Here is a 13,551-nt window from a genome sequence, read left to right on the forward strand (position 1 = left end):
GCTCTTAGCCCCCGCCCCTGCCCCGCCCCTGCCCACCGCCCCAGGCCCATTACTGCCAAGAGCGTGGCCTAGTCTGACTGCAGGGTGGATGTGACCTTCGGCAACAGGCCCTGGGCTGTGGCTGGATCCAGTCCCATCCTACAGACAAGGCCAGGACTCCCCTAGCCCCTCCACGGCACCGAGCTCTCTGCCTTTCCTCCACACTGTTCCCTGCGGAGCCCAGAGGGAGCTGAGCTCACGGGGACCTTTCTCTCTGGTGCCAGGTGTCCTGGAGGGCTGTGTCCTGGGGCCTCGGACTACAGTTTGCGCTTGGACTCTTCGTCATCAGAACAGAGCCAGGATTTATCGCATTCCGGTGGATGGGCCACCAGGTCCAGGTGCATATATGGGGCCCGCTGCCCAGGGCTGCCGGGGAATGGAGGAGAGGCCACTGTGCCGGGGGAAGGGGACGGTCGGCCGTAAGGAGGAGACCGGGATCAGGACGATGGGTGTGCCCTGGGCCCCAGACCACATGAACAGCAGGGGCTGGGCGGTGAGGCCCCTCCTCCCCTCGGCGGGACCACCCGCAGACAGCTGTCTTCCAGAGGCTGGGCTGATGGGGAAGAAAAGAGTCTCAGCACAGGAAGGTTCTTGGGTACTGAGGGCATGAGGCGTGTGGCCCTCAGCCGTGATGAGTGATGTGGAACTTACAACAGTTAAAAGCGCTAAAAAAACCCCAAAAACTACAACTGATTTATTTTGCCATATGTGCATGTTTAAAAATAATGTTTAGTTGTTTGAAGTTGTGTTTTTCAATTCCGTTCTTTGTTGTAGTAAATACACAAAGCTAATCATTTTCACCTATTTTTTTAATGTTTATTTATTTTTGAAAGAGAGAGCATGAGCAGGCACGAGCAGAGAGAGAGGGAGACAGAGGTTCTGAAGCAGCTCCTGGCTCTGAGGAGCACAGAGCCCGACACGGGGCTCAAACTCACAGACTAGGACATCATGACCTGAGCTGAAGTTGGAGGCTTAACTGACTTTGCCATCCAGGCACCCTAATGTTTACCTCTGAGAGAGAGACAGACAGAGGGTGAGCAGGGGAGGGACAGAGAAGGGGAGACACAGAATCCAAAGGAGCTCCAGGATCTGAGCTGTCAGCACAGAGCCCGATGTGTGGTTTGAACCCATGAACCGCGAGATCATGACCTGACCAAAGTCAGACACTTAACGGACTGAGCCACCCAGGCGCCCCTTAGAGTGTATGGAAAGGGCGTCTATTGGGGAGAATGTGCTCAGGGGAGCAAGCCCCCGTGAACGTGCTTGCACCCAGCGCACTGCCGGGTGGTGCCCAGCAAGGCCCCGGAGGCCCGGTGTCCCTCCCCGCACTGCACCGAGCTGCTGGACGGCCCGTGGCTGGGGACACCCCTCTGGCTCACACCTGGCCTGGCTTTCTGGCTGCTATTCGTGTCCCCTCCCCTCCTGGCCTCACTCCAGGTTTTTGCTTTGTTTTCTTTTTTGCTTCCAGACCTTCCTGAGCTACACGGATGTGGGCTCCAGCTTCGTGTTTGGGGAGGCGATGGTCAAGGGCGTCTTTGCCTTTCAGGTCAGCTCAACTCCTGGGCCGCGAGGGTTTCGCAGCGGCCGCTGGGCGGGGGGCCACGTCTGGGCGGGCTGTGTGGGCCAGGTCCGGGCGGAGGGGAGGGCTGTGCGCCGCAGGCTCACAAAGCTCCGGGCCCGGGGTGCCGAGAGGGGCCCCCGCGGGTGCTCACCTGCCTGCATGCCGTCAGCGCGTTCTGTAAAATTTGCAAAGTGAGAGATTCCCGTATTCTTTTCCTTATCCCCAAATGATAGAATTGCTGTGAGACGGAAGAGAGGGGCGGGGCGTGGGGGTGGCACCTGGTCTCACCTCAGCCCCTGACACGCTGCAGGGCCCCCGAGGCCTGTGAGGGACACTTCCCAGGAACCCTTAAGCCCAAACGACCCTCTCAGGCTGCTTCTACATCAAGGCGCTCAAGGGCCACCGCTGCAGGAAGCCTTGGCATCCAGCTGTGCGCGGTGACTCCCTTCCCTGGACTTTTCTGGACCTCCAGCCCCCCCCCCCCCCCCCCNAGGCCTTACTGTGTGCGGTAGAGCCGCGGCCCTGATGTTAGACGGCGCGGCCGGGGCAGGGTTTGCTGTGGGGTGGCCACGTCACCATTCTGACCTTGGAAGTGTGGTTGTCTCTCGTCTGTCTCTGATGCCCCCCCCCCCCAGCACCCACATGCCTCCTTCAGGGGTCCCCTCTGCCAGCCTCACACCCAAGCTGTGCAAAGACCCTGAAGCCCTCTCCAGGCTTCAGCTCCTTCCCATGCCATGGGCGGGGGGGGGAGGGGGGACTCCCTGCTGCTGTTGCCACGGCTCCGCCACGGGAACAGGTGCCGCCTCCCCCTCCACCCCACCCCTCCACTGGGCCCCCGGCACCGCGGGGCTGCTGTGCAGGCTGCACGTGGAGCTTCGGGAGGTTTCTGCCTTCCATTAGTCTGGCCGTTGTTTCCAGGGCCTTCCCACCCTGCGGGGGCTGCGGGGGCCCCCGGAGGCTTCCAGCCTGAGCCACGGGCGTGGCCGTGCACTTCTGGGCTGACGCTGAGCCAGGCTGTGGGTCTAGTCCTCTGCAGCTCCTCTGCGCCGCCACCAGCTCGTGGCGAGGGCCCTCTGGGTGTTGCAGTGTCTGTCTGTGCCTGCAACTCTCGGGGACATGTCCACTTCTTCCAAGCGGTTCGAATAACGTCAGTTCTAGGAGGAAGGAGTGAGGGGACCGGGTTCCTGTCCTCTCGGGAGCCTTGTGTTCCCTGGGACCAACTTGTCCGGCACGTTCCTCTGAGAGCGGTTATGTAGGGGAGGGTGGGCAGCCCCTGCCGGCCGCTCCGGAGGCCCCCTGACACCAGCCCTCTAGGGCTCCCTCCCCATTCATATTTCCAAGCAGGGACCACCCTGGGTTTCAGGGAGGAGCGGTGACGACTGGCTCTGGCGTGAGGTCTTGCGTTCACCAAAGAGACAGCAGCCGGCATCTTCTCACCCTTCAAAGACAAACGTACCGCACTCTGCTGTCCCACCTCCCCTGGCGGCCAGGTTCAAGTACAGTTAGCACAAACCAGAGTATCCACTTAGGGAGGGTTGTTTAAACTCAGAACCCGAGGAGGCGGTGTTTGATGTGGAATCACAGGACACGCAGATAGGGAGAAGGAGCCCGTGGGATGAGCACTGAGGGGGAGAGGAGGAAGCGCGGGGTGTCTCGTCTACAGGGCGAAGGCATGGGGGCTATTTGAAGCAAAGCACCGTCCGGGGCACCAAGGCTAGTGTGGTGGGGCTGTAGCTTGAGGGGCCCTAAATGCCAGGAGGAGGCCCCTGGGTTTTGTCCCCAGGGAACGGGAGCTATCAAAGGTTTTTGAGCAGGCAGGGATTTTTTGGAGATATGGCGTGGTTGTCACATCAATAGTGGGTAGGAAGGGGGGCGCCTGGGTGGCTCAGTTGGTTAAGCATCTGACTTCGGCTCTGGTCATGATCTCATGGTCCGTGGGTTCAAGCCCCGCCTCAGACTCTGTGCTGACAGCTCAGAGCCTGGAGCCTGTTTCAGATTCTGTGTCTCCTCTCTCTGCCCCTCCCTCGCTCATGTTCTGTCTCTCTGTCTCTCTCAAAAGTAAATATATATATTTTTAATGGTGGGTAGGAAGGGTTGTAACCAGGAGGCTTGGAATAGAGGACCTGAGATGGCTGCCTCATACCTATGGGATGACCCGGGGCCACCAGCCTGTCACAGGTCAGGAGAGAGGTCACTGTGGGGAACGGAGGCTGAGGGGACTTGCAGGAAGCACCTCACGTCCCTCCGCACGTTGTAGCTGTGTTTGCATTTAGGTATGTGAAGCAAGGCCCTGGGTCTTACTCAGCCTGTGTCCCTGAACTGACCCCGAGCCCCACAAAGCCCGGCCCGGCGCCTGGACGCGGCTCTCTGCCGGACGAACGGCTGTCCTTCTGTGCCCGCTGGGAAGTTCGAGCCCCCTCCCTGGCTGGGCTCCCGTTCCCATGGCTGTGTGGTCCTGAGCAGCTCTCTCTGGGGCCCGAGACCAGGGCTGAACTCTTCTTTCTCCAAACCTCCCCAGCGGAGCCCGGAGCTTCCCAGCCAGAGGGAAGCCAAGAGCTACACACAAGCTTTGCAGCCAGCTCCAGGGCCACCGGAAACCATTTCATTTCCCTCCAGACCCAAGGTCTTGGTGGAACAGAGAAGAAAAGCACAGGAAGAAGGAAATCATAATAACAGCTACTAGGAGCCACTAGGAGCAAGCATGTGTACCAGGCCCTCACATGCACATTCAAATGCTCACACTCGTGCACATGCACACAAACGCTCATGCACACACGCACACTCACACGCTTACACACACGCACGCGCGTGCACACGCACCACACTCACATGCACATTCAAATGCTCACACTCATGCACACTCACACGCACACACACACTCACATGCATATACATCCTCACATGCACCCTCACACGCACACAAATGCTCATGCGCACACACGCGCACACATACACAAGTGCTCGTGCACACTCATGTGCACGCACTCAGAGTCACATGCTCATGTGCACACACACGTGCACACACATGCTCACACACACATGAGCACAGTACTTCCTCAGCTTGGGACTGGTCCTCAGGGTGGCTTGCTGGTGCGGAGTCAAGTGAAAGACGCAGGAGCCTTCTTCGCCTCCTTTCCCTGGATCATGTGGATCTAGTCCAAGGCCTTTGGCTCATGCCGGGCCCAGGGAAGTCTTCTCTGAGCTCACTCAGATTTTCAGAATCCAAGCTGCTTCCTGCTGGGCCACGGTCCAGCCCATCCCTTGTCCAGGAAGTCGAGCCTCTGCCTGGGGCTTCTCAGGCCCTCCCCGTCCCCGGCCTGGAGTCCAACACCGTCCACGTGGCAGCCACCTCTTGGCTGCGTCGTCCTGATTAGTCATTCCACCTTGGCTCCATCTCCCTTCTGGTAACTTCCCTCCTACACAGCCACCTCCCCCGAGGCTCCTGCATCCTTCCTGGGTCTGGCTGACCCCGTAGCTTGTGTTTACTGCTCCCGCCTCTGGGACGTGCACCCTCATACTGTGCCCGGGAGTGCTGCTCGGGTGTTCTCCCTGAGGAACATGGAGGGGAAAGACGACGCTTCCCTCCCCCAAGGGTTTTGGGGTGTCTGCCTGATGCAGCCTTGGCCACCCCCAATGGTCGACAGTGCCAACTTTGGCCCAAAAAAATCAATTAAGAAAAGGACGGGGGCGCCTGGGTGGCTTAGTCAGTTAAACATCCAAGTTCAGCTCAGGTCATGATCTTCCGGTTCGTGGGTTCGAGCCCTGCATTGGGCTCTGTGCTGACAGTCAGAGCCTGGGGTCTGCTTTGAATTCTGTGTGTCTCTCTCTGCCCTTCCCCTGTTCATGCTCTGTCTCTCCCTTTCTCTCAAAAGTAAATAAACATTAACAATTTTTTTTAAAAAGACAAGGATGGAGAAGTGCCATTGGATTTAGTAATTAAGGGGTCCCTGGTGAGCTGAGTGAGCACAATCAGCAGGGGAGGGAGCAGGAAGTAAGTGAGTAAGTGAGGCTGGGGCTGGAAGGAGGGAGAAGGAAGGAGGTGGGACGAGCAGACCAGGAGAGATCTTAGGAGAATCTGGCGTCTGCACAGGTCTCTGAAGGAGACTGTGACGGCCTTTTGGCCACGGCCATGAAGGGGCAGAGTGGTGAAGTCCTTCTGGGCAAGGGACCAAGGGAGCAGGAAATCAGGAGTCATGTCCATTTTTTTTTTTAAGTTTGTTTATTTATTTTGAGAGAAAGAGAGAATTCCAAGCAGGCTCTGCACTGACAGTGCAGAGCCCGAGACAGGGCTGAACCCCAAGAAATGTGAGATCGTGACCGGAGCCGAAATCAAGAGTCAGATGCTTAACTGACTGTGCCACCCAGGTGTCCCAGGAGGCATGTCCACTTTACGTGGCCTCGGAGTAAGTCCCCTCTGCGTTTCTGTCACGGCGGTGGGTGGGGTGGGCATCTTTACCATGCTGTTTGGATTACTCTAGCTTTGTACTATAGTTTGAAATAAGGGAGCATGTGATCTCCAGCTTTGTTCTTTCTCAGGACTGCTTTGGCTATTCTGGGTCTTTTGTGGTTCTACATAAATTTTAGGATTATTTGTTCTAGTTCTGTGAAAAATGCCACTGGTATTTTGATGGACATTGCATTGGATTTGTAGATTGCTTTGGGTAGTACGGACATTTTAACGAAATCAATTCTTCCAATCCATGTGCATGGAATATCTTTCCATTTATTTGTGTCATCTTTAGTTTCTTTCACCAGTGCCTTATAATTTTCACAATACAGGTGACCATGACCTCCGTGGTTAAATTTATTCCTAGGTATTTTATTCTTTTTGATGTCATTGTAACGGGGGTTTTTAAAAATTTCTCTTTCTGATAGCTCATTATTCGTATATAGAAACACAACTGATTTGTGTATGTTAATTTTGTATCTTGCAACTTGACTGATTCGCTTGTTTGTGAATAGTTGTTTGGTGGAGACTTTAGGGTTTTTCTTTTTTTCTTTTTTTTCTTTTAATGTTTTATTTACTTCTGAGAGAGAGAGACAGAGTGAGCAGGGGAGTGTCAGAGAGAGGGGGAGACATAGAATCTGAAACAGGCTCCAGGCTCTGAGCTGTCAGCACAGAGCCCGACGCGGGGCTCGAACCCACGAACCGCGAGATCATGACCTGAGCCGAAGTTGAACGCTTAACCGACTGAGCTACCCGGGCGCCCCAGGGTTTTTCTATATATGGTATCATGTCATCTGCAAATAGTGACAGTTTTACTTCTTCCTTTTCAACTTGGATAACTTTTATTTCTTTCTGTCTTGGCTGATTGCTCTGGCTAGGACTTCCAAAACCCTGTTGAATAGAAGTGGTGAGAGAGGACACCTTATCTTCTTCCTGATCTTAGAGGAAAAGCATTTAGCCTTTCACCATTGAGGAGGATGTCAGCTGTGGGTTTGTCATATGTGGCCTTTATTATGTTGAGGTACATTCCTTCTACATCCACTTTGCTGAGAGCTTTTATCGTGAACGGATGTTGAATTTTTGTCAAATGCTTTTCCTGCATTGGTTTAGGTCATCAGGCATATTATCCTTTGTCCTGTTAATGTTTTGTATCGTGGTGACTGACTTGCAGATATTGAACCATCCCTGCTTCCCTAGGATAAATCCCAAATGATGATGGTGTATGATCCTTTTAAAGTGTTTATTTTTTAAAATTTTGTTTTAATCTTTTTATTCATTTCCTGAGAGAGAGAGCGTGAGCAGGGGAAGAGCAGAGAGAGGGAAACACAGAATCCGAAGCAGGCTCCAGGCTCTGAGCTGTCAGTATAGAGCCTGACATGGGGCTCAAACCCATAAGCTGTGAGATCATGAGCTGAAGTTGGATGCTTAACTGACTGAGCCATTTATTTTTGAGAGAGAGAGAGAGCAGGGGAGGGGCAGAGGAGGGGACAGAGGGTCTGAAGCGGGCTCTCTGCTGACAGCACAGAGCCTGACGTGGGGCTCAAACTCACAGACCACAAGATCATGACTTGAGCTGAAGTCAGACACTTAACTGGCTGAGCCCCCAGGCACCCTGATGATCTTTTTAAAGCATTGTTGGCCGCCTTTGGATTTTGCGGTTTGGGATTTTTGTGGGATTTCGTGGGGCGGCGACAGGGCCCTCCCTGTCCGCGGTGCTTATGCCTTTGGAGCTCGGAGTGTGAGGGTGCGTCATCGGGTTACCCAAAGCCCTGGCTCAGCTTCTTCCGGGAAAAGGAAGCATCAGGGCCATGTCCTCAGTGGGTCTGGTCCTGCCTTCGAACCCTGTTTCCTGAGGGGCTCGAACATTTACTCCGAGTGTCTGGTCTAAGCTCTAGACCGCCGGTTCTCAGAGCGTGGCCTCCGGCCAGCAGCACTGGCAGCATCTGGAAATGCAGTCCCGAGTCTCAGGCCCACCCACATCTGCTGAATCTGGACTCTGGATGTGGGGCTTGAAATTGGCATTTCTAGCCACCTGTCGCATGATGCTAGTGGTCCCGGGACCACACTTTGAGAACCACTGGCCTCCACAAGCTGGAAGCTCCTTCCTTCAGTTGCAGCGGGCGCTGGCAGCAGGATTGGCCAGCTCTGGGCCACACCGGGTGGCGGTGAGGACTTGGACACGGCTGCCACACCCTGGAAGCCCTCGCTCCCGGAGGAGAGCCTCTCCTGAGGCAGAGAAATGAGGCTTCCAGGATGCGCACCAGGGCAGACCTCCTCAGGCCCGCGGCAGGGCCTCAGCAGCCAGGAAGCGCTCTGTCTTTGCAGGCGTGTGACCTTGGGCGGGTGACCGGCCTCTCACAGTCTCGGCGTCCCCACTGGTGGAGCGGATTTACAACTACCTCCGCTGGTTTGAGGGCGGATGAGTGGCCGCACGTTGGGCACCGCACCTGCCACATAGTGGGACCACGTGTGGACACGTAATAGGACTCGGTGGCACTTCCGTCCCCCTGACTGTGGCAGCACCATCTTCAGCTGCCCGTCCTGTCTTCTGCCTCCTCACACGCTACAGGCCCCACAGTTGTCTCCCAGGCCGGGAGATCACGTGGGCCCCAGGGACCTTATCTGGGATGAAATGTGCCACCTTAGAAAACTGGAGGCCACCTCTCTTCTCTTCCATTTAGCCCCCCTCCCAAGAGAGTCGCTGCTTCATGCAACATACAGCTTCCCTTCCGCCAAAGGCCCACGTCTCACGGGCAGAAAATGTCCCTGGGCTGCTGCCGGGAGAGGTCCCGGTTCCGCAGCGAGGTCCCGCCCAGCCGGGCTCTCTCCTCCCTGGTCTGAGCCATGTCCACGGCCCTGCCAGTCCCTCTCATGACGAATTGGACAAGCCGTCTAGACAGTACGTGACTGTCTCTGAGTCTACCTGCAAGGGAGGGCGGATGATGTCAGCACCCGCGGGTGGGGGTGTGCCCGGCCCTGGGCGGCCAGCGCGTTCACCGTTGACGGGTGACAGCCCCCACTGCGAGGCAGCCGAGGGCGGCTAGTCCTGCCTCTGGCCGAGCTGCCTGGGGGCCAAGCCTCTGTCTCCTGCAGGGCCTCTTCTGCGATCCTGATTCATTTTGAACTAGAGCCCGAATGTGATTACACAAGACTCTCCTTATTGGAAACAAAAACAACTCTCCCCTCACCCCTCACCTCTCCCGAGGGCACCTCTCCTTCCTGCACGGCAGGAAGCTTCTCGAAACAGCTGCCTGTGCTTGGCTGTCTCCACCGCGACCCCTGAATTGCTAGGTGCCAAAAGTCCGCCTCACTCTTCACCTTTCTGGAATTCTCTGCAGCGTCTGGCACAGCTGACCGACCATCCCTCTTGATCAGTTGTCCTCGGTTTCCAACACACCCTCGCCCGGAGGTCCTCCAACCTCTCTTTTTCTTCCCAGTCCCCTCCCTGCGCCCCTTCTTCTCCCCTCCCCCCCTCACACTGACCCCAGGGCCCTGTCCTCTGTCCTCACTGCTCTTCTCGCTCAGGGACGTTTCCTCGGCGAATGGTGTCTGTCCCATGGCCTCACTCTACACCTCTGTTCAGACACGTCCCAAACCAGGCCTGGCCCAGCCTCCCCCCTGTACCCCTGACCCTTCGAATCCCGCAGCCCACCCAGCAGGCCCCGCCCCACCCCGCCCCTGCTCCACAGGCACCTCAGACCCAGCAAGTTCCAAACCCCGCTGATGGGCTGCCCCAGACCTCCCCTCTGCCCAGGCTCCCCTCCCTTGAGAAGAGACCACCCATCACAGAAAATTATAGGAGCAGATGAGAAGCGGGAAATACAGAAAGAAGAACCCGTATTTCTGCAGTCGCGGCGCACAGCACCATCTATGCTTTTAATATTCTAGTTCCCCTGCTTAACATTTTAGCCTAAGGATGTGCCTGCCATTACCAATTCTCTGCAACTTATTTTTTAAATGTTTACTTATTCTGAGAGAGAGAGACAGAGCCAACAGGGGAGAGGCAGAGCGAGAACCCTAAGCAGGCTCCATACCGTCAGCGCAGAGCCCGACACTGGGCTTGATCTCATGAACTGTGAGATCATGACCTGAGCGAAATCGAGAGCCAGTCGCTCAGCTGACTGAGGCCCCAGGCGCCCTTCTGCACGGCTGACGTGAGAGCTGTTAGGAACAGAGAACACCTCCCGACCGTGCAGGGGATGGAGTGGGAAGTAAGCCTCCCTCCCACACTGCCCGGCAGTCACCTAGCCCCTCCCCGAGCAGCTGCCTTCCCTGCATGTCCTTTTGGGGACACCCTGGCCCACACAGGCCCACACACACCGCCATCCCCACCCTTCCCTGCACGCAGGGCAGCACCCTGTTTATGCCTCCTCTTTTCTCACTTGGAAATCACTCCGTACGGCCCACGGAAGGCTCCTCGGCCTGTTTCCAGACTTTCCGCGTGCTGCTGCGTGGTCACCCCGCGCTTAGGAACCTGTCCTCCGCCGAGAGACATCTGGGTCGTGGGCCAGCCTCGCTGAGATAAATCAGACGGCCGTGCAGAGGTGCGGGGCCGGGGGCTGGGGCCCTGGCAAGGTTTGAAGAAAGCGTTGGCGAGGCCTGGGTTGGGCAGAGACAGGCGGTGACGCGGCGAGGGACCGGCTGCCGGGCCGCGCGAGTCTGGCTCTGAGCTCGTCATCCCGAGTGGAAGTGCTGTACTGGACAGACGACGAGCCTGCCACTCGGGCCCAAGGCACCCGGGTCCTCGCGGGCCAGGAGCTGCGCTCAGGAAGCGGGGCGCACACTGTGCGAGGCGCTGGGCCCTGAGCCAGCTCCTCTAACCCTCGCGCCAACCTGAGAAACAGGCACTGGTCCCCACTGTACAGACAGGAGGTGATGGAAGTGGGGGCCCTGAGTCCTACTTCTCTGCAGCGCAGGCCTCGTCTGTGGGGGAGGGGAGCGGGGGGAGACAGAGGACAGAAGTCTCTCCAGAGAGGCCCCGTATGTGACCTCAAGCACCGAAGTCAGCCCTTCCTCCTGGGCCCTGGCAGGTCTCTGAGTGTCAGGGCCTCGGGCAAAGTGGGCTGTCTGGGGTGTCCTGGGCCACCGTCTGCCTCTGACCCCGGGGCCTGTGCTTGTCTCTGGCAGGTTCTGCCCATCGTTATTTTCTTCAGCTGTGTCATGTCCGTCCTCTACTACGTGGGCCTCATGCAGTGGGTGATCCAGAAGGTGAGTTCCCAGTGCCATGGCCTGGGCTCCCCCAAGGCTGCCTACTCACGGGGCTCGTGCTCTCCCAGAATGCCTTGCTCCCAGAACCCAACCTCCCCCCCCAACTATCCTTCTCTGAGGGCCTGGACCTTCCCAGAATTCTGCTCCCAGAGTCTACACCCAGAATCCCCTGCTTTCAAGGTCTGTACCTTCCCAGAATCCCCTGCTCCCAGAGTCTACACCCTCCCGGAATCCCCTGCCCCCAGGGTCTATACCCTCCCAGAGTCTCCTGCTCCCGGAGTCTACTCCCAGAATCCCCTGCTCCCAAGGTCTGTACCTTCCCAGAATCCTCTGCTCCCAGAGTGTACACCCTCCAGGAATCCCCTGTTCTCAGGGTCTGTACCTCCCACTCAGAGTCGTCTACTGTTCGCCAAACATCTTTCACAGAGTCTCTTGTCATGACACTAAGGAGAAATGGCACCAAACCCAATGTGCTCTTTGTGGGGTTGAAGTTTGCAGAATTGAGGCTGCTTTGAGATGAAACGTCAGGGAAAGAAATAATTTATACCAAAAAGAGCTTGAGAGACTGGAGCAGTGGGCCACACTGGCCAGACCTAGCTGGTGTAAGTGTCGAGCCCTGGGCTTATGTTCATAAAACGTGTCACAAAACCAAGAGGCAGGAGACAGCACCCGGACCCGGCAATGAGGGTGGGTCAGGTTTTAGGTGACTGAGCTCAGAATACACCAGTGTCGGCAGGGGGCTGTCAGCTACGCAAAACCCTGTGGTTCTGGTGAGAGTGCGCACGGCCCGGTCGGCGCAGCGGGAGGGAGGCGGTCCTCTCTCCACGTCTGGAGGACGCCCAGCCAAGGGGCTGTGAGCACCCAAGGGTCAGGGGAACGGAGACAGCGCCCTCCGCAGGATGGCTGAAGGAAGTAGGGGGGGTGAGCCTGGAAAAGAGAGGGCGAGGGTGGAGGAGGGTAGGGGGTAGGAGAGCCGGCTCCAAATACATATAGAAGAAAGGTTATGGAGGGGGCAGCCGAGAGGTTCCTGCAGAGCGGAGAAATTCAAGGGAAGCCGACTTCATCTTGATTTAAAGGAAGAACTTTCTTATACAGTGTTTTCTTTTTTTTAATTTTTTAAAATGTTTTATTTATTCCTGAGAGAGAGAGACGGGGAGAGACAGCATGAGCAGGGGAGGGTCAGAAAGAGAGGGAGACACCGAATCTGAAACAGTCTCCAGGCTCTGAGCTGTCAGCACAGAGCCGACGTGGGGCTTGAACCCACAAATCGTGAGATCATGACCTGAGCCGAAGTCGGACGCTTAACTGACTGAGCCACCCAGGCGCCCCATACAGTGTTTTCCAAAAGCCTTTTCCACAAAACTCCAGCTCCATGGTGGGTTAACACACATCACTGGGTAAAGGGATCCCATGGTCAAATACTTTTGTAAAGGTGGACTAGACAAATGTAAGTAAGTTTTCGTACAGGACTTCTCAGAGCCTTTACTAAGCAGATGTATCCAGTACCCTCCAAGATGTGTGTGTACGGCGATTCGCAAATATATTCATCCAAGGAATCCTTTTGTATGGATTCAGCTTTTTAAAAGTGCTGCTCTAATTATTCCCATAATTAGAATATGGCTCAGGTGGGCCGGGTGGCCTCGGGAAGTGAGAGCCCCCATCAGTGGAGGTGGGAAAGGAGAAACAGAGGTGAGCGTTGCTCTGCTGGGCTGGGACTTGGAAGGAAGACATACCGGGTACTTCCACCCAACCCCACCCCACCCCCAACTCTCTCCAACTCTGGGGTGTGCTGACGTCTGTCCACAAAGAGCGCTCTGCCTCCTAGATCAGCTGGCTGATGCAGGCCACCATGGGCACGGCCGCCACGGAGACCCTGAGTGTGGCTGGAAACATCTTCGTGAGCCAGGTAGGCCCCGCGGCCTCCCGCGCCAGCGCTCCCCGGCAGCAGTCACAAGGCGGGCGGGTGTCCGGGGTCCCCGCAGCTCCCATTCAGTCAGCAGAAGGGACGTGCTCAGAACTTTTCCCAAGGTCACCAAAGGCTGCTGTCCCAGGGGACGCTCCCTTTGGGGATGCACTCCTTGCCTGGGGCGGGCCCAGGGGGATGGCCTCTGTCCGGCACCTCCTACCCCCCTAGGCCTCGGGGGTCTTCATCCACTTAGAGACTCACAAAACCCACAGATGGTGTTCACCTTTCTCCACGTAGAAACAGGCTCAGGGGTGGGAACAGCTTGCCAGGACCCCACAGCATAAATCATGCTTAGAATCCAGGTTTCCTCTTTCCTGGTCAGGGAACCCT

At 56.7% G+C, this 13,551-nt stretch overlaps 1 protein-coding gene across 1 annotated transcript in view; it reads left to right on the forward strand.

Moving 5' to 3' along the window:
• The window catches only part of SLC28A1 (solute carrier family 28 member 1), a 47,317-nt gene that overhangs the window by 15,331 nt on the left and 18,435 nt on the right, over nt 1-13,551 (forward strand). Inside the window, exons 6-9 of the mRNA XM_077774271.1 lie at nt 264-377; nt 1,508-1,585; nt 11,175-11,255; nt 13,081-13,161. Of these exons, the coding sequence (XP_077630397.1) occupies nt 264-377; nt 1,508-1,585; nt 11,175-11,255; nt 13,081-13,161 (354 nt within the window). The remainder of the gene's footprint in view (nt 1-263; nt 378-1,507; nt 1,586-11,174; nt 11,256-13,080; nt 13,162-13,551) is intronic.

The sequence above is a fragment of the Crocuta crocuta genome, unplaced genomic scaffold (genome assembly GCF_008692635.1).
Source record: "Crocuta crocuta isolate KB4526 unplaced genomic scaffold, BGI_CrCroc_1.0 scaffold7, whole genome shotgun sequence".
Lineage (NCBI taxonomy): Eukaryota > Metazoa > Chordata > Mammalia > Carnivora > Hyaenidae > Crocuta > Crocuta crocuta.